The following is an 18,606-nucleotide window of genomic DNA, read 5'->3' on the forward strand; positions in this document are numbered from 1 at the left end:
GTTTGTGTTTAATCGTCCCAGCTCTCCCGCCCGCACGGAACGAAAACTTGGGGACTTGTGTTCAGCGTATGGAAAAATTCACAAAAAATAGAACACAGGTTTTAGGGTCTCCAAATTTCGATATGGTGTCTTATATTGCCCCTGGAAGCATGTCTACTCAGCAATGCATTTGTGTGCAGAGGTGAAGCCGTCTCTAGTGATATATGTGTTTTAGGTACCCAAGGTTTTTAGGTACCTATACTTGAAAAGCGTGGACACGCAGTGGTTAAGAAAGACTAGAAGGCTAACGATGAAATACGGAAAGAACAGTGGGGAATCCAAAACAGCCAAGGTAACCAAAAAAGAGGCAAGGCAGATTGAAACGAATAAATGGAGGTAAAAAATGGAAGCTAAAATGTCGTTAGAGATGTACAGGGCTGAGAAGATGAACATCAGAAAGGAAAATTTCTACGATAATTCCCAGGGCAGTGCTTTGCTTTTTGAGGCTAGAGCAGGTTGCCTGCGAACTAAGAGTTTTGTGAGGAAGTATTCACAAAATGATGGGGTATGTGTGGTCTGCGGAAAAGAAACAGAAACTATGCGGCACATAGTGTTAGAATGTGAGGGTATCCATCCAAATCTACATGAAGGGAATATTGGGCTTTCAGAAGCCCTAGGATTTAAGGGTATCAGAGAGGAAGTTAACTTCAAGGCTGTCGAGGGGACGAAAAGAAGATTAGAATGCTGGTGGACGAAAAGCAGAGAGGGGAATATTGCCTAGGACAGTTACCACCTGTAACAGGGAAAAGAAAATATTTCGGGCCTAATAAGCTTTAGTGCCTGCCCTAAGCAGCGCTAGTATTAAACCAAGAGTGTAAAACATGGTTATATTAGTCCTTTTTGGTAAGATGACATGTCATCACCCCGCTTCAAAGGGGAAACCAATAGGAATCATCATCATCATCATCGTGTAAGCTTGGTCTTTGTAAGCTGGCTTTTCCATATTGTGTGTTGCGCAGTGAAGCATGGCGATCTATGGAAGGGGTATGGTTCCAGCCTCACTTTATATTCCTCTCCACTGCTGCCGCCTCTTCCCCGAGTCGTGTGAACTGCTCGCCACGTGCGGCGTCTCCCTCTCCCCCCCCCCCCCTCCCCCCCCACCTTCTGCGGTACTTATGCGTGTATTTTTTTTTCTTTTTGGAAGGGGGGGGGGGGGGCGTGCACGCTCGAGCAGGCTTCACGCGCTCACTGTTGACATGTCCGCTCTGCTGGGGAGAGAGAGAGAGAGAGAATTCATAGGGGACGGCTCATGGCCCGATGCGACCTGTGGTCGAGTGGTGTGCGTTGGGGTGTCACAGACAGCAAGATGCCTACGACGCGGGAGGGAAACGGACAGCCACATGTTTGTCCCGAGCAAAACTGTAGTCCTTACAAGTTTCATTCAGCTAATTGCTAGGAAGTATGCTCAACGGCAAATTACTTCCAAACGTGCTTGGTTTCGTTCACTCCTGGACTGCGACCGTCTTCGCTGGCCATTCTACACAGAGTGGGAGGGCACTGATTTTTTTTTTTTTTTTTGGGGGGGGGGGGGGGGGGGGGAGGGGGGGATAGTTCCGGTGCTCGCGAGCTCGTATTTGAAGAGGTTGCGGTGGCACTAGAGAACGGCGGTGCGTCGGAGCGCGTCGTTTCTGCGTTTCCACGGGTTTAGGTAACCGAGGAAGGGCAGCGAGAGTCCGGTGTCCTTAAATGTTTCCAACAAAGCGCGTGGTTGGACATTCCGTCCTGAGGACTCGTGGCAAATACTGCCGTTGAAATCGTGGACGGTTCGCGAAACAAGGAGGTGGAAGTTCTGGAGTGTATACCGACAACGTCGTGACAGAACGCGTCATGCATCAGACGACAGGTGACAGAAGTCATCTGAGCTCGTAGGAGCTGCGGCACAGCTTTTGACTGAGCTGACTTATGAAACCTTGCAGCACTCAAGCAGGGCAGGTTTGGGAGCCCATCAGAAGAAGAATAGCACGTGTTTACAATATGATCTGACTGTGAGGGCGTTGCTAAAAAGAACGTAACGTTTGAGAAGAGGGAGAAGATAGCTGAACGCAAATATCGAGAACGGAGACGAATACACCGATTTTTCGGACCTGGAGGGGAATGAAAAATAGTCCGAATAAAAGAGCAATCCGAAAAATCCGGGAGTCATCACTCCTATAGGACAACTGGCGGTTCCTCGGGAAATAAAAGTCCGAAATATACATCAAGTCCGAATTTTCCGAGTCCGAAAAAACGGTCGGCTACTGTAGTGTTCTACCAGCTTTGTGGCGCAAACTTATTGGCTAGGTTTGTTTTGTTTAGAATATGCCCAATAGAGGTCGGAGCACCTAGGCCTTGCGATAACGAAAGGCCGCCTTTTGCAACGATACTAATGGCTGGGACGTTTGCGCGACGCAGAGAACTCCGTGCGAACTTTTGAGTTTAGTTTTTTGAGACGGCACGCCGAGGGATAAAGGCCTGAGCTGACGCTGACGTCACGTCAAGAGATGTACAGCGGCTCAGGGGTGCGCGCATTTTGTTTGAGCGGTATAAAATCCGGCGCCCCGTTTCCTCGTACGCTCATTATTTGTCGCGGAGGATGACGGCTATCGTCAAGCAGTTTCAAAATTTCTCAAACGGCTGCCTCAAAAGTGCGTTACAAATAAACACGTGACATTGTTAGTAGCCCAAATCGAACTCTGCAAGCAAGTAGCAGGCTTTCTTGAATGTCTTCAGGCGAAAGCCTCAGATGTCTCATCAAACGCGAAAGTGACTGTAGTTGTCGGCGACTACACGAATGACACCAAAATGGCCGCCGCTGTAAAAAGAAAATAAATAAAAACACATTGTGGTTCGTGTGGGACTTTAACCTAGCTGTATCGCCAGAGGGGCAGCCAAGTGTGCTAACCAGAGCGCTCGGGCCAGAAGGGAGCCGGAATTATTAGTCCGACGCGTGGCCCGTGACATGTAAACGCGACGGCACGTGCGTAGAACAGGTGCCCGCAGAGAAGAGCTTTCACTGTGGGGGAAGCTGCCGCGTGAATTGCGGCAAGTGTGCCTGCCAGTGTAATTCGCGTCAGAAGACGTAGAAACGAAAGCGAACACGATGCAGCAGTGGCCTGATAATCTTTGGCTTTCGCCTTCATGTCACGTAAGCCGGCTTCAGTGCCGAAGGAATTTTTTGTTTTGCTTACTTGTGTTTCACTCTTTACGATTACTTTTATTATTATGTTGGGAATTTTATTGTCCGAGGTGTCTGAAACGTCAGCAATTCAAATTGGTACGCGTGCCTAACTTACTGCGGGGCTACTGGGGTAAGGTGAGCACAGCTTTTCAGGCAGCGAAAGGCTAGCTTGGGAGAGCTCCATTGTACACTGGAGCTCTGCCAAATCCGCGTGGTTTTGTCATTGCCCTTGCCGGCGTTATGGTTGGGTTTTGAGTGGTTTTCTGATTGCGCTTGGCTGGCCAAGTACAGGCCGTTCCAGTGGAAAGCTTCGACCTGGAACCGACCCACCCGAGCGAACAGCATGGTGTCTTGGGCGCAGTCGCCTCTGACCCCAGCACAGGGTGAATCAACCAAGGCCTGGGGTCGACGTCTACCACAGGCAGCTCGGCACGAGCATCCCTCCGTAGAATGGTTGATGGCCTTTATCCATCGGGGTCTCTATATCTGTGCGAGAAGCTGTTGCGAATAAGCTGCGATATGTTTCGTTATTGTGCGACCGATCCGCACGCAGCACTAGCGGCCGTTGCACAGCGACGCAAGGCCATCCCCGCCAGCCGCCGCCCCCGTCGCGAATTCATGCCTCGACAAGCAACTCCAAAGTGGAGTGGCCGAAAGACCTTGCTGCGCATGCGGGCCAGCGCTCGACTTGGGAATTCCCGCGCTGCTCTCAGAGAGTGGCAATTCTGTGCATTTTTATTGGACCCCGATCGAAAACCCCTGTGCCGTGTGCAAACTTTTTGGCGGTTAGACTTGTGCCCACGGACTACTTGTGCCTATGAAAACTGCAGGCGCTACGACCAGTGGGTAGTACATTTTGGACAGAGTTCAGGAGCCGTTACTCTGCCAGTTTGAGTTATGTTGTCGCACTCCATATGCTGTACCCACTTCGCCATGGATTAAACAGGTCTACGTTTGCCTTTGGCTCCTTGTCCCGACGGAGGCAACTCCCGCTAGCAGGAAGCTGGCCATCCCCGCTACATCGACGCGGGCCGTCATCGAGGGCTTGGGCGCAACTGCAGGGGTGACTAGGCAACGTTGCAGCGGCGTCACACAAGGGGCCTCGCTGTGGTGCGCAGCCTGTGCGCGTACGCGGTGGGGGGTTCCGCGGGAACGGTTTAGGTTTTGTGCTTTTCTCAAGCGCCACGACTAAAGTAGCTCTATTTTACAGCTAAGCTGAATGTTCCTATAGGCGAAGCCTCAATCCGTGGCCAGGAGGGCCCTTCGCAGGAACCAGTGTGCATGCGCGAAAAGAAAACCGAGAAGTCATAAGAGGAGAGGGAATCTGTGGGTGTTTCACCTCGAAGTAACACGTGTTGGGGACGTGTTGGGGGCAGCGTTGGTGGGACGAAACGCAGCCTGCGGAGAGTGCGCATGTGAAATGTGAGGGAGAGGGAACTTCACGTACGAAGAACGGCGCCGCGAACAGCGACAGCAGCCCTTCCATCGTTGCCGTGCCGAAGATTTGGCATGCGACGCCGAGTCAAACGTCACCGTCGTGCCGACCCTGCAGCCCCTCCATTGATGGTGGTTTTGCGAAACCGCACGGGCAGCATTTAAATAAACATTGTGATAAACCCAAGCCAAACGTGTCCATGTCTTCATTGCTTGGCATAAAAGGGCGCTTAAAGTGATACCAATTTACGTAACAGTTCAGAAACATTTTAATATACTAGCGTGATAAACCTTAAAGAGCCCATGAAGAAAAAATGCAAGGTTGGTTGGTTCCTTCGAAATATTGCCCCGTTAAAATAACAGCGACACCACTTTTAAAGGGGACATGAAGACAAAATACAAGGTTGGTTCATTAGAAAGACTGCTTTGTTTTGATAACAATGATACCAATTTTATCACAAACTTCGAACAAATAATGAAGATATTAAAGGAAACATTTGAGGCAGTGGCGACTCCCTCGCCACTTTCCGGCAACTTTTCTGTGACGTCACAGAATCTCGTTAGGCGACTAGAGGCCGCCGAACTAACCCATCGCTAAGACATTACTGAACGATTGTAGTGCGTTCTCTAGTTCCGTTTGATCGCATCAACTGAATGCTAACGTGCAGTTAACACACTGAAAATTGCTTTTAGTGCTGGCTTACATCACGTCACATCAGCCCATACACGTCTCTGTAGCGCGAAATCTGAAAGTTTTCAATACTTGCATTTTTCTGGTTAAAATAAGTCTTTCGTGGCTGGAATGGAGCTGAGTGAAGTACTGAAGCCTAGTTCTTTCAAATTAAGCTAAGTTGTATTTTGCCTTAACGGCCCCTTTAGCGTAAATTGCACTCAAGCAATATAATGACGAAAAAAAGCATGCGACACATTAGCAACTTTCCTGCAGGGAACTTATGACGCGTAATGGGCCGTTGGTGGTGATTGGCTGAGGCCGACAGTGTCCAACGTAAACTCAGCAGAGATTATAAGCTTGCACAATGAGCTTTTTGCGTTTTAATTTAGTGCATGTTATTTTTACAGCAGTAACAATGGCATGGGGTAAGCTATGGCAGTTACGAACGAACACGTAAACATAGCAGTGCGTGCCGCACTCCGACCAACGCTGCTTAACCCTTTGAGGGTCGAATTTTCCCCCCAGGGTCGATTTTTTATTGCTGATTTAAAATTCTTCGGCTGAATGTATTTCGAGAAGAAATTATCGTAATTTTTTTAGGGTGACCATAAAGTGACAAAAAATCGTGTGTTGTTACATACATGTGGTTTACTCATGAGTAACACTAGAAAAATTCCAAATAAAAACGAGAGAGCCGCAAGCCGGCACCTTTTGAGTGAATTAAAAATCAGATAGACATCAGTTTCGCGGCCGCAAAAAGCTGGAAGCGCCCGGAGGACGATACCGAAACCAGCCGCGCGCGGCCGGATGCGGGAGCGATAGACGGCGCACCACCCATAAAATACAAAAAGGAGAAAAGAGCCTCATCAGTTTCGCGGGCCACCTTGGTCTGTGGCAGGAGCAAGAAGCGAGAGGGGCCCGGGCGCCCGGTGGGCTCTGAGTTCCTAGGGGAGCAGAGTTGCGCGTCCATCCGCCCCCACCCCACCATAACTTCCCCTGACCACTGGACGGAGGCCCTGGGCCGCTCGGACGAAGACTCCCAGCGCCCACTGGTCACCCGACCACAAGCCGTGGTGGCGGCCCTTCGGGCCAGTGGTGTCAATAAAGTTTTTTATCTCTCTCTCCATCCGCCTTCTTGAGTTCCCGGTCGTGCGGGAAAGCCACCCTTCTCGCGTGAAAAAGCTGCCGCCGCGCCAGCGGCAGCGGCGAGGAGGAGTGGCGAGGAGCGGCCGGGCAAAAACTGGCGCACGATATTGGACCGCTTATCAGATGAGCGGCCGCCGCTGCCGCCGCTTCCACAACCGCCGATGCCCAGTTGAGTAGAACCAGAGTCCTTCAATGCTTTATTGTAAAGCATTGGAGGACTCTGGTAGAACTGACTGTGCGCAGCACTGAAAGCGGGCTTTCTGTCGAGCTGGAACCCGCGGCATGTGGCAATCAGACGCGCAACTCTTGCGCTACGCGATGTACAGGAACTCTAGGTGGGCGATACCCAGCGCGCCCCCTCGTTAGCGGATGCGCAAGCGATAGCCGGCGCGCCGCTGAAGTAAATGATAAAAAATAAAAAGAAGAGCCATCTACGCAAGAAAAAAATTGACGTATTTCCGAAGTGTGGTAGCACATGCCAAGCAAGAGAAGTTGGCGAAAAGGGCGTGCTTTTTAAAGATACAAGCAATGCCGTACATGTACGTCATTGACCATTCTGAAAGTGTTTGCCGATGGCGAACATGTACGGCCGTGACCCTCAAAGGGTTAACACAGCCGTCAGGTGCGTTGGGCTTGTCTGACACTGGTCAACTTGCATTAGCGACATTGGCACTTGCGCGACCCCGTTTCTAGAGACATACCTAATGTTTCACGAAACGATTACTATCAACTTTAACAAAAATTCCGCAGGTATGAGTCAAGTCCGGTTTGTAGCAAATCCGAGTGCAAACAGCGGTCTTTGAGCTGAAGCCTCTAAAAGGAGCATTAGCCACCAGCTATGTTCAGACTACCGACGTAACAGCCATATCGTGAGCTATGGACGTCAAAAAACGGCGTGTAACGCAGCTCGGTTGGCTGAGGCTTGAAATGACGTCATTCTTTAATGGTATTACGACAGTTTCAGCAACAGTCTGAACCCGGCCTTTACTTTGAGCGGTATATCTGTGCCCCCTAGGAAGGCAGACGGTAACCAAGATACCAAAAGGCTCATTGTGAATATAGCGGCAGCTTCAGTCAGCATACCAACTTTCTTTTTGGGTACATGCCCAAAATAGGTCATTGATGACGTCAGGAAATATACAACGCATCGGGAGAATTGAAATTTTGGCGTAAATTGTTTAATTTAGCAGTGAATAAAGCATTGTTTGCTGCCATACAAGCGCTGAGCATACTTAAAGCACCAAATACTTTGAGTAAGACAAACTTGTATTTTGTCTTCATGGCCACATAAAATACACACCGTAATCGCCCCTTTTCAGCTCCGCTGGTCAAGCATCTCAATAGGGCGTAGCAGCCGGACATTTTTTCTGCAGTTCATCTCGCTGTTGAAGATGGCCGTTCCACCTAAGTCAATTTTGTGGTGAGACCAATCTCAGGGCTCGGCAACGGCGCTGCGCTCTGTTTTGTCTCCGGACTACGTTCTTGGGCTGCCTGATTCGTTCCGATAGATTTTGCGTCTCACCATTATGGGATAAGGGGGCCCGCCGCCATGCATGGCTCAATGGCTATAAGGCGTTGTGCTGTTGATGCCGAGGATGCGGGCTCGGTCCCTGCGCGCTGTGGCTGCTTTTCTGATGGAGGCGAAAATCGAAAACGTCCGTGTGTCGAGATTTCAGCGCACGTGAAAGACCGCCAGATGGTCAAAATTCACCCGGCGCCATACACTACGGGGCACCACATAGCGCAGGTGTAGCTTTGGTGCGTTAAACCTTACAATCAATTAGTAAGAAAAGGGGCACTTAATGCACGGAATCTTGTATACAATTCACAATATATAATAAGTCTGGTCTGCAAGGTGCTGGAAATTCAGAGCTATGGTTGCAGTAAACAGGGAACGTTTGACGCTAGCTAAAGTAATGAATTTTGCTGTCATTTAAACCATGATTTGCACCATGCAGGCCGCGAGGTGGTGTTTGTGCGTGACGGGATACAGCGAGCGCCAAGCTGAACCTGAAGGGTATCGACTCGCGGCTTGCGCAGGAGCTTCTTAGGAGGGGGGGGGGGGGGGGGGTACTGATCATTCAAAAAGATAGACTTAGTAGTTGAATGGGGGGGAAATGCTGGCTAGAGGAACCAGTAACTCACGGCAGCTTACTCGTAAAGCAAAGAAAATGAACCGAGGCATTAACATTTGCGATGCAGACGTGCGGGACGGATTTAATGAGAAAAAATAGCTGAAGTTTCAAGTACAGTTGCAGGAGGGAATTGACGTTCTGACCGGAGCTCATGTGCGAGGTGTAGATGAGCCACCTGTTCTCGGTAACTACGTGGGAGTGGTGCAGCAGGATGGGTGGGCCGTAAGCATCACGCGAGGCGGAGTGGGAAAAGGGAGTTGCATGATGTATGCAGCAGCATTTGTGTGGGTGCAAGGAAGACGTAGTCGAGGGAAGCGTATCTTTGCACAGGTATAGAAGACAAAGTGGAGCTGGTGGGCAGCGGGAAAAGTGATGTGAAGGACTTGAAAGCATACGGTTAAGTGCTGCTGGTAGGAAATTTGAATGCCCACCTTGAGGATATATGGATGGGCACACATACATACTACGGCTGTCGAGTGCTGGACGTATGTCAAGAGGCGAATAAGTGCAACGGGAAGTCATACGGTGATGAACAAGCCTTCATACATTGCGGTCTAGTTTCAGAAAGCACGTACGAACGATTCAACAGACGGAAATCCCAGCTTGGGTAGCGACCATAAACGTATAATTTTGAATTTTGGACTTGGGGAGCGTGCAAGGCAGCAAACTTCTCTCGAATACCCCGAGTCACTGACCGCGTTTACATGGCTGGCAGAAGCGCAGCGGCAGATGACAGAAGCGACATAGATGACAGAGGCCCAGCGACGTCATGCAAACGGCACGCTGCGCTTGCAGCGAAGTCTCAGCGTAAGCAGACTTGGGCGCGTTACCTCGTCGCTGCGCTATAGTTCGCTGCGATACGCTTCTGCCGCAGCCGTGTATTGGCGCCCACAGTAACGGTTACCTCCTGATAACCAGTATAAATTATTTCATGGGTGGATAACCATTTCTTGTGCTGATCGCACAACGATGACTCGTTGGCCGCCTAGAGAGCCACCACACAGTGCGTTCCACATTTCAGTGCACAAAGGTAGCTGACTGGACAAAAACGCTACAGAGCCCCCGGCGAAGAACGATAGTTGGCAGTCCTGAGCATGCACACTTAACATGCTGCTCGCTGAACTGGCGCGTCAGGCGCAAAGGACCGCACCAGGATAATTGTTAGCTTGTTAGCTATTGTTAGCTCCTACAGTTTCCGAGGTCTCCGGTAGAAAGATATGGGTGGGGTTTATTGTGGACCGAGCATGGAACGCGCACATGTCGCAAGTATGAAGGGCCGATCCTTCTCCCGCTCTCTTGCTCTCTCATGAAGCCTGCAACTTAAGCGCTTAAATAATTCACGCAAGAAGGTGCAGAGAAATGCTGCCGTGGAACCATTAGACGAACGGATAAACTTTATGGCTGTGTGGCGTGCAGGATAGTTTCTGCAACGCGGCTGCACCCAGAGGCCTGGTTGCGGAAGTTGTGACGCCATGCGAGTTGCCGATGTGGCGGCGCAGGGTGGGGCGGACGCTACTGCGTGACCAGAATTCGGCGGGTGGCACTTCCCACGACTGCGTCTCGCCAAGGCCCAGTTAGCGGGAAGCTGTTCGGGGCCGCAGAATTGCAAACGGACAATTTTCCAGTTATTTAAACTGCTCAAGTGTCGGATGTTCTTGCACGGGAAACGCCAAACCAAGCGCATATCCTCTCTGTTCATAAGGTAGGAACGGGCAACTTGGGAAGTCTTCAAATGCGGTTGACACGTTCCTCACGGATTGTCACTTTTTCGGTAACTGGGAGTCAGTTACTACGTTGAACTTGAAGGCAGCAACTTGGGGTTTAACGCGCCAAAGCTACACCTGGGTTATGAGGCGCGCCGTAGTGGAGGGCTCCGGATTAATCTCCACCACCTGGGGATCTTTAACGTGCGGCAAAATCTCGAACACACGGGATTTTTGCTTTTTGCCTCCATTAGAAAAGCAGCCACCGCAGCCGGGATCGAGCCCGCGACCTTGGGCCCAGCAGCACAACGCCATAGCCAGTGCGACGGGTCAGGCTGCTTTACTGGCACAGGGTATTGCAACAGTAATGTAAGCAGTGTAAATATGTTAATGGACATTCCAATCACATGTCATTGTTCAGGGTTTTTAGCAAAAACTACTTTATTGGCTTTGAAGTTTCGCACGTAGATAGCGCTTTATGGCCTGACGTATATGGTTTAACGCTGAGATCGGTGGCAGCATTTGTCTGGCTGTTTCGTATAACTTTTTTTGTACGCTGCGGAATGCGCCCACATTGACGAAAGTTGATTTTAATTCGATTTCGAAATGACTACGTAGGCGTTTTCCCTGCAAAATGTTATCTTCGTGCTAAATTTGGACGTGAAAAAGCGAGCGATTTGTAAAAAATGCACCCATCCGCCTAACGACAGTGATGGTTGAACGCGAAGCATTCCCGGGAGGGATTCCTATGCTGATCCGAAACCTAAAGCAGGCTTTACCTGTGAAAGAGTATATTTGAGGCAGAGTACGCTTTACAGGTGGAAGCTGGCTTTCCTGCAGTGGGTTTTGAGGTGGACTACAGACGCAATCAATGAGACATAGAAAGCTTCGCTTTAAGCTTCGATCGTGTCGGAATGGCGCATCGGATAAACGTTGGCTCCGTAAAGCGAGGGACCCATGTTCGATTCCGACTACAGGAATCGTTTTTTTCTTTCACTTCACCCACGATCATCATCGTCACACTCCGAAAAGTTGGCTTTCCTGCAGTGTGTTTTGAGGTGGACTTCAGGCGCCATCAGTGAGACAGAAAGCTTGGCTTTAACAAAAACATTTTTAACTGTTACAACAATGGTGTAACATCCTGGGCGTATGTTTGCATGTGACACAAGTGGGACCTCGCTGCAGTTTCCCCTGCACACAAAGCAGAAACAGGCGAAAAAAAGGCCCAGTTTTAACACTCCTAAACCTAGTTATCACGAGCGAAAGCAGACTAGGCATACCTTGTTTCGTGGAGGTTTGCCTTGCTTGAGATTTCGCTGCCTGCGGTCTAGCTATATCTACTGGATGATTGGCGTCACCTTTCGCTTGCCCTGAAGGGAACGCACAGACAGCCCAGCCGGCGCGCCATCGATGGCGAGACTGAGGGACTAAGCGCCGTCGAAGCAGCCGTCAAACACTCTCCTAGTCACGTGGTTCGCTAGCGCTGAAATGCATGCGCGGAAGACCCACCGGCGCAGAGCGATGAAGCGCAGGTGAAGCAGCCTTTTCCTGTCGCCTAGCCACGTGGTACCTCAGCGGCGAGGCTCCGAGTGACCGAAGCGTTAAGAAAAAAAATGGCTACAATCCACGCTGCAAAGGTGGTTGGAAAGCAAAGCTTTAAACAACACCCACAACAATTGCCCAAGCGACGTCACTTGAATTCACACACGTGGCTCTACAAAGTGGGAAACCAGAGATTCTGCCGGCCGTTACCTGGAATTCGCGAGGGCGGAGTCCCGAACGCAGCAGCGTCTGCCACGGCCGGGCTACAGCGGCGGACGCCGCCGCTGTAGCCTGGCCGTGCGTTGGCAGAAAGAAAACGGAGAGGTGCGTCTTTCGAAGGGTGAGACAGCGGAACCTAGCCATCCTGATGTGCTAGCTCGGAGCTACACCACCGCGCGACACAAGCGCAGACACCGAAACAATTCGGCATGTAATCTTAGCGATTCCCATTTCTACCGATTTAAACTAGTTATTTTAGTAATTTCGAGAATTGCGTGGAAGCTGGTGAAACTTATATAATCGCTATTTATCAGAGCCAGTTGCTTTTTTCGCCTTTTGTAATACGTCTTCAAGCACAACCGAATTGGTATTCACCTATTTAGGAAACGGAGTCCCATTCGTGGCAAGCAGTGCGCAAAAGGTAGCGTTTTTCTATCGGCCAGATGTCTGTATGTGGTTTGTACATTTTGTTTTCCCGCTCTGCAAACCAATCCTTAACGTATGTTTGCCGTGCGACCACTTAATTCCGTCGCGAGCAGGTTACTCTGGAGGTGCTGTCAAACAAGTTAATCAAGCCGTGCGAAGGAACCGCGATGGACGCGAAGCTGCACCAAAAACAGGCCCAAAACAACCATCGCTAAAGCAGACGACAAAGCCGTCCCACCGACGCGCCCGCCGGTGTGAGCAGGCAACTGCGCGCGGGGAACGCTGGTTAACCATTCGCCGCGCCATCTACACTGTGCTCCGTGAGTGAAAACCGCCCTCCCACTCCCTAGCCGCGCTGGGAGTTTCTTGTCGCGTACGCAGCGAAGGAACCGTTGGCTGGTAGAGGTAGAAAGCTTGGCTTTAAAAGGTGCAGCTTGCGCGCCGGTGGCTGAAGGTCACTGGGGACTGGGTGAATAACGTTGAAGGATGTAGCGCACCGAGCTTTCCCTCTAAAACAAAACGCCCGCATCTAGAGATTTCAGCGCACGTTTAAGGATCAGTGGCTGTCGAATCTCCACTTTCTGGGGTATTTATGTGGAGGAGAAAATAGCCCCGCCGGTAGTGTAGTGGTCATCGCACTAGACGCCTAATCTGGAGGTCGTGGGTTCGGATCCCACCCGGCGGCCATTTTTTCTCCACTTTCTGTCTTTCTAATGACAAACAGCTGAAGAATTTGTAAAGACAGAAAGAAAGTGGAGAAAAAAATGCCCGCCGGCTGGGATCCGAACCCATGACCTCCAGATTACGCGTCTAGTGCGATGACCACTACACTACCGGCGGGGCTATTTTCTCATCCACATAAGTACCCCAGAAAGTGGAGGGGAAAATAGCCTTGCCAGTAGCGTAGTGGTCATCGCACGAGACGCGTATTCTGGAGGTCGTGGGTTGGGATCCTACCCGGCGGGCATTTTTTCTCCACTTTCTTTCTGTCTTTACAAATTGTTTATCGGTTACAATGACCTACCTCATTCTCCCCTTCGCTTTCCGAGGTTTTCTGGACTGCCAACCCTTATTTCTATATATATATATATATATATATATATATATATATAGGGTTTGGAAATGAGGGGCTCGTTAGGAAATACAGAAAGAAAAGCCGGCAGTCTACAACGCCAAAGAAAACAAAGGGGAATGGTTAGACTATTTTGTACCGTTAGTGACGTTACATTATTTTTTCTTTTAATTACGTGAGAAAGAAAAACGCGCCCAGAGTGGGGACCGAACCCACGCCTTTCGATTAGATCTCGAATGCCTTACCCGCTTATGACAGGCTGTAGACGTTCGCGTCACGCCCCGGGGGTTGAAAAGAAGGTCCCCTTCTCCCCGTGTAGTCTGAGGGGCGCCGCTGGCTACCACCCTCAAGCGTCAGATACAGTTGTAGTAAATATAAATACCCCAGAAAGTGAAGGGGAACACAGTCGCCCAGATAGCCGAATTGGTAAGGCATTCGAGATCTAATCGAAAGGCGTGGGTTCGGTCCCCACTCTGGGCGCGTGTTTTTCTTTCTTTCTTTCTCACGTAATTAATAAAAGAAAAAATAATGTAACGTCACTAACGATAAAAAATAGTCTACCACCATTCCCCTTTGCTTTTTTTGGCGTTGTAGACTGCCGGCTTTTCTTTCTTTCTTTCTATATATATATATATATATATATATATATATATATATATATATATATATATATATATATATATATATATATATATATATATATATATATATATATATATATATATATATATATATATATATATATATATATATATATATATATATATATATATATACACATGGAGTGTTACTACGTGTTGGGTGCCCCTAGTCCGGGGCTCCAGTATCCAAAGCGCCGGTGGCTGCTCCACGGGCAATACGACCTGCCTTGAGGTGAAAGTACTGACAGGGGCGAACGGGTTGTTCCAGCGATGGCTAGCGTGCGCAATGAGCTTCGAAAGGTGCTGTCTAGGGGGCTGGTCAAGTGGTGTCGTGCGCGGCCGCAAAATTTCGCAGAAAGTTCCAGAGAAGATCAACATAAGGTCCAACTAGACTTTCGCCTTCACATTCTTGTAATTTTTTTTTCGAACGAAAGGTTGGGGTGAAACAATGTGGGCCATAGGACCTTGAAAACTGGACCAATTTTAAAAGGAGTTGAAATAGCGTTTTTAACATTGATGCTTCCTTTTTCTCCCAGGGACCCATCCTGGTTACCGGCACTCGTCGCTCATTGATTATATGCTGGAAGGAGTCCTTGGGCCCAGGCGGTAAAATCTCGAAGGAGTGCATCGCTTCAGGGGATACATGTGATAAGATGAAGGGAAAGTGTGTGTGGTCAACCCCTCGGCTGGTCAGACGGCTGCATCAGGCTGGCGAAAAACGAGGGAGAGGAGGAGAAAAAAGACGGAGGCGCGCTAAGAAGAGACGGTCAGAACGAAGCTGCTTGATCGTTGCGGAGGTTCGCGCTGTGTTCTTGGACCGCCGAGCCGGCAACCGTTCCTGGCGTACCTTTCGTCCCGTTCCGGAGGGGTGCTCCTGCAGCCCCGGTGCCCGCATGCCTTGCGCCCGAGGCGGGGGATCTGACAGCCCAGTGCGGCCAAGGCCTAGCATCGACGCAGCCTGACACCGTGTGCGCTTCGCGGTGTCGGCCTGAGGAGCCCCACCTCATCACCAGTCTCGCCCAGTCACGAACACCAGAGACATCCGTGCCCATGGACTGTGGTGTGGTGAGACGCCATCGGGACGTTTTCCGTAAGCTTTTGTTGTCTGTAACTGTCCGCGTGTGAGGTCCCGTAGATACTCGCAAGTCTTGTTTCGCTGGTTGTTTGCGTGGTTGGAAATTCATGTGATGGCGACGTACGACGGAACGATTCGTTAGCTCTGGTGCGAGGTGCTAGTTGGACCCCTGTTCCTTACAATACGAGTCTTGACAACCGGTAAGGGGTAAGACTTATAAACTGGCGCTATTTTAAGGGGCGGCATAGTCCGTTCTGAGTCACTATATTTTCGTTTATCTATCTGAATCATTCGCAATCCCGCAGACTTTGCAGAAGGAGCGAAACGTTATCCACGTGGGTGTTACTAGTGTCACTAAATAAGGTTACTATTGGTGTTACTCTAAGGTTACTAATAAGGTTACTCTAGGTGTTACTATTGCGTACAAAGCTGGCTGGTGCGGTAGGACTACAGAATGCAAACCATTGGTCCATTAACATGAGTGGTAGTATGCGATGGGCAGCTCTTTCTCGCATAGCCAGAGCTCGGTTCAGGCTCGAAAAGACAAGTACAGCGTCTATACCGGCGTTATTTTGAGAAACATGGGTGCATGCTGGTTCCGGTCACGCGAATGGGTATGTGTAGTTCTTGGCCATATACAACTTGGATTGATACCTATAGGCCACTAAACACATCTACTACTAGGAGCGTTTCACACTGGTAGGCGTAACAACGATCATTGTGTAAGCCCACGTTGGATTTTTGGTCTTCGCGAGAGGTATACTTTCTGCCGCTTTTCGCCGAGAGGTTTGCTTTGTTTGTTTGTTTTTGTTCGTTCTTGGTGCGCACAGTTTGATATGTTGTTTCGTGTTGCGCTGCTGCGTATGTCTGTCTTTGTACAGATTATTTGAGAGTACAGTGTTCTGCCCGTTGTCATTGTGTGGGCTTCCTGTTTGTGATAGTTGTTATTTCTATTGAAACAGAATGCTACGGATGCACGAAAAGGAACGCGTACGGCACGCGCACGTGGGCAGAGGTTTGTATGTTATAGACGCATGGAGAGTGGCATCTCATTTACGAATGAGTGGACAGGAGCATGCTGTTTACGGGCACATATGGGCAAGGGGCTTGTCGGTTCCAGACACGCGAACAGGGCATGTGCCTCCGTTCCTGGTGCACGGACAGGAGCACGTCTGCTCGAAGTACGTGGACAGGACGGGTTGGTTACAGACACACAAGTATAGGGTATGTCGGTTATGGGTGTACTGGTAGGGGTGTGAGAAGTTACGGAGACGCGGACAAGGACACTCGGATTATGCATGGGCGCACGGACGGGGTAACGGGAGTTGTGTACACCCTGAAACTGGTTGTGTTTTGTGGACCCACGGACAGAGGCATGTGGGTACAAAAAGCGCGGACTCGTGATGGGGGTTACATACTCGCAGGCCATGTGAGCCGATTCAAATGGGGCTCCAAGGGAGAAGGGCCGTGACGTCAGTGGCCGCCGCGTGGCAGCGGGGGTTATATATGAGCGGATGACTTAGGAGGCTGCTCTCTATGGCCCACAGAGCGCGCTTCAAGTTAGTTGTGTTGCAGTCCATATACTAAGCAGCAAACATGAACATTTTTTTAGGCTTTCAGCTCAGAATTTAGTGGCGGCGGCTCCGCGGTCCTGGCAGGAATTGGGGGCAAAGGAAATCAGGGTCAACCCAAGAGTGAGGCGGTGTGGGGCTGTGAGTAGCATTCGAGATGATTGGTCGAGAGGCCCTGGAGGGGCGAAAGGTGACTGTAGAGGCGGCTGGAAGTAAGAGATTAGGTTAACAAGCCCGCACTCGGCGACGTCAGTCATACCCGACGTTATGTTCATCATGTCGCGTGGGGCCGCATCCTAGCGGTCCGCCAAGCGCAAGTCTCATTATGCAAGGAAGGAGGCCAAACGCGATGAGTACTTTGACAGCAGGTGTGGGTTTGACCAACGGGATGAGTGTGGATCTGGTCATTATAAAAAATTACTTACTCAAATTGGGAAGCGATTGTGGTAGAGACTTCAAACACTTTCAGGGTACGCTCGAAGATATCCGAGATTGAATGCGCGAAGATATCCGAGAATTCTCGGCAGTTTATGCCTGAATAGCGCTTGATGGGCATTACGCCTTCGAGGAAAGCTAACAATTAACTTCATCTTAGGAAATATAACTGGCTTATAAACTCGAGGTTGGGGCGATTATTCAGCAGGGAAATTATGGGGCTGCTAAAATATGGAAGGCTTCCTATTTACGTTAGCGGAAAAAACTTTTTTTTTTTTTTTTTTTGCAGAGAGACTTATTTCGCGCAAATTTAAACGCAACAGTGACGTGCACACGCGGTTAAAGGCTACCTGCAAGCAAACAACGGTACAGGTATAATCGCAGAGCCATTACAGAGTTGTAGTATAGCGTTTTCTGCTTTTGCGTACGCTAAACGTTAAATTTTTGCAGCACGCTACTGCGGCTCCGCGCGGAGAGTTTTATTACAGCGTTGCGTCGGTTTTGCTTCGCGGCACGCTAACACTTACTGCGTCATCTGTTGAACCGAATGCGAAGCGATTCTGTCTGGCTGAGCGAGCACCTGGAATTTTGCACGACTACCCAATCAGCGGAGCCAAACGCCTTCCCGTTAGTATTGAATGCAAAACGTGCGCAACATGATATAACTATAAATATTATTAATATTATAAATATTAACTCTATAGATGAAGCATTGAAGCCCCGAGGTTAGGTATTTTTGCGATCGTACACAACGCTCAGAACCAAAGGACCGGGTTTTATGCATACATTTTATTCGACTCGAAAACAATCCATAAATCTATTTCGAACAAGCGCGACGTGACGACGTAACTGCTTGCACGGCGAGGCGGAAGCACATGAACAAAACGCGATCTTTTGCCTCCAGCCCGTCGTAAACATCGCACGCACTTTCCGCGATTTGCGGGGTCGAACAGCATGTAACTTCACTCTTGCGCAAGCGGAGAAAGAAGGCTTTTAACCGCACGCACTGGGTGGAGTCGTCGCTAGCAAGCACAGTCCACCCGCAGAAGCACACCGACGCCTTCCACCGTGAGGCGAACGCGTCAACAGCACACGCCGTGGCAGCATGGGACGCTGACATGCAGGAGCTTTGTTCGGGCAGTCAGCGATGACACGTTAGTTTCGCTCACCACGAGAGCAATGTGAAGACCACGGGATGTATTTAAGAAGACTGGTGCAAAAAACTTCTGTAAGATGCAAATTACTGCTCACAGAGGGACGAAAGCGTTGAGGTGCTCCGCTCTACCTGCCGCCATGTTGTAAACACGGGGACACGCAAGGGACGTAGCGTACGCACGC

General features: G+C 49.8%; 1 protein-coding gene and 1 non-coding gene across 3 annotated transcripts in view; both read left to right on the top strand.

Annotated features, from left to right (window-relative positions):
- The window catches only part of LOC144155255 (bromodomain-containing protein 7-like), a 77,203-nt gene extending 61,113 nt beyond the window's left edge, over positions 1–16,090 (top strand). The window contains exons 15-16 of one of the 2 annotated variants that reach the window (XR_013319546.1): positions 14,724–15,601; positions 15,671–16,090. Coding sequence is in view for 1 of the 2 variants with exons in the window: in XM_077686582.1 (XP_077542708.1) it covers positions 14,724–15,149 (426 nt within the window). In the remaining variant the exon portion in view is untranslated. Of the gene's footprint in view, positions 1–14,723; positions 15,614–15,670 lie in introns of those variants that run through there. The other variant, XM_077686582.1, reaches the window with a different exon arrangement.
- On the top strand, positions 13,087–13,159 carry Trnar-ccu (transfer RNA arginine (anticodon CCU)). Its single transcript has one exon. It is a non-coding gene; the product is annotated as a tRNA-Arg (tRNA).
- Positions 16,091–18,606: the final 2,516 nt, after the last annotated feature.

This window comes from Haemaphysalis longicornis, unplaced genomic scaffold, assembly GCF_048455015.1.
Source record: "Haemaphysalis longicornis isolate Haplotype H1 unplaced genomic scaffold, Haemaphysalis longicornis Haplotype H1 scaffold_1, whole genome shotgun sequence".
Classification (NCBI taxonomy): Eukaryota; Metazoa; Arthropoda; class Arachnida; order Ixodida; family Ixodidae; genus Haemaphysalis; species Haemaphysalis longicornis.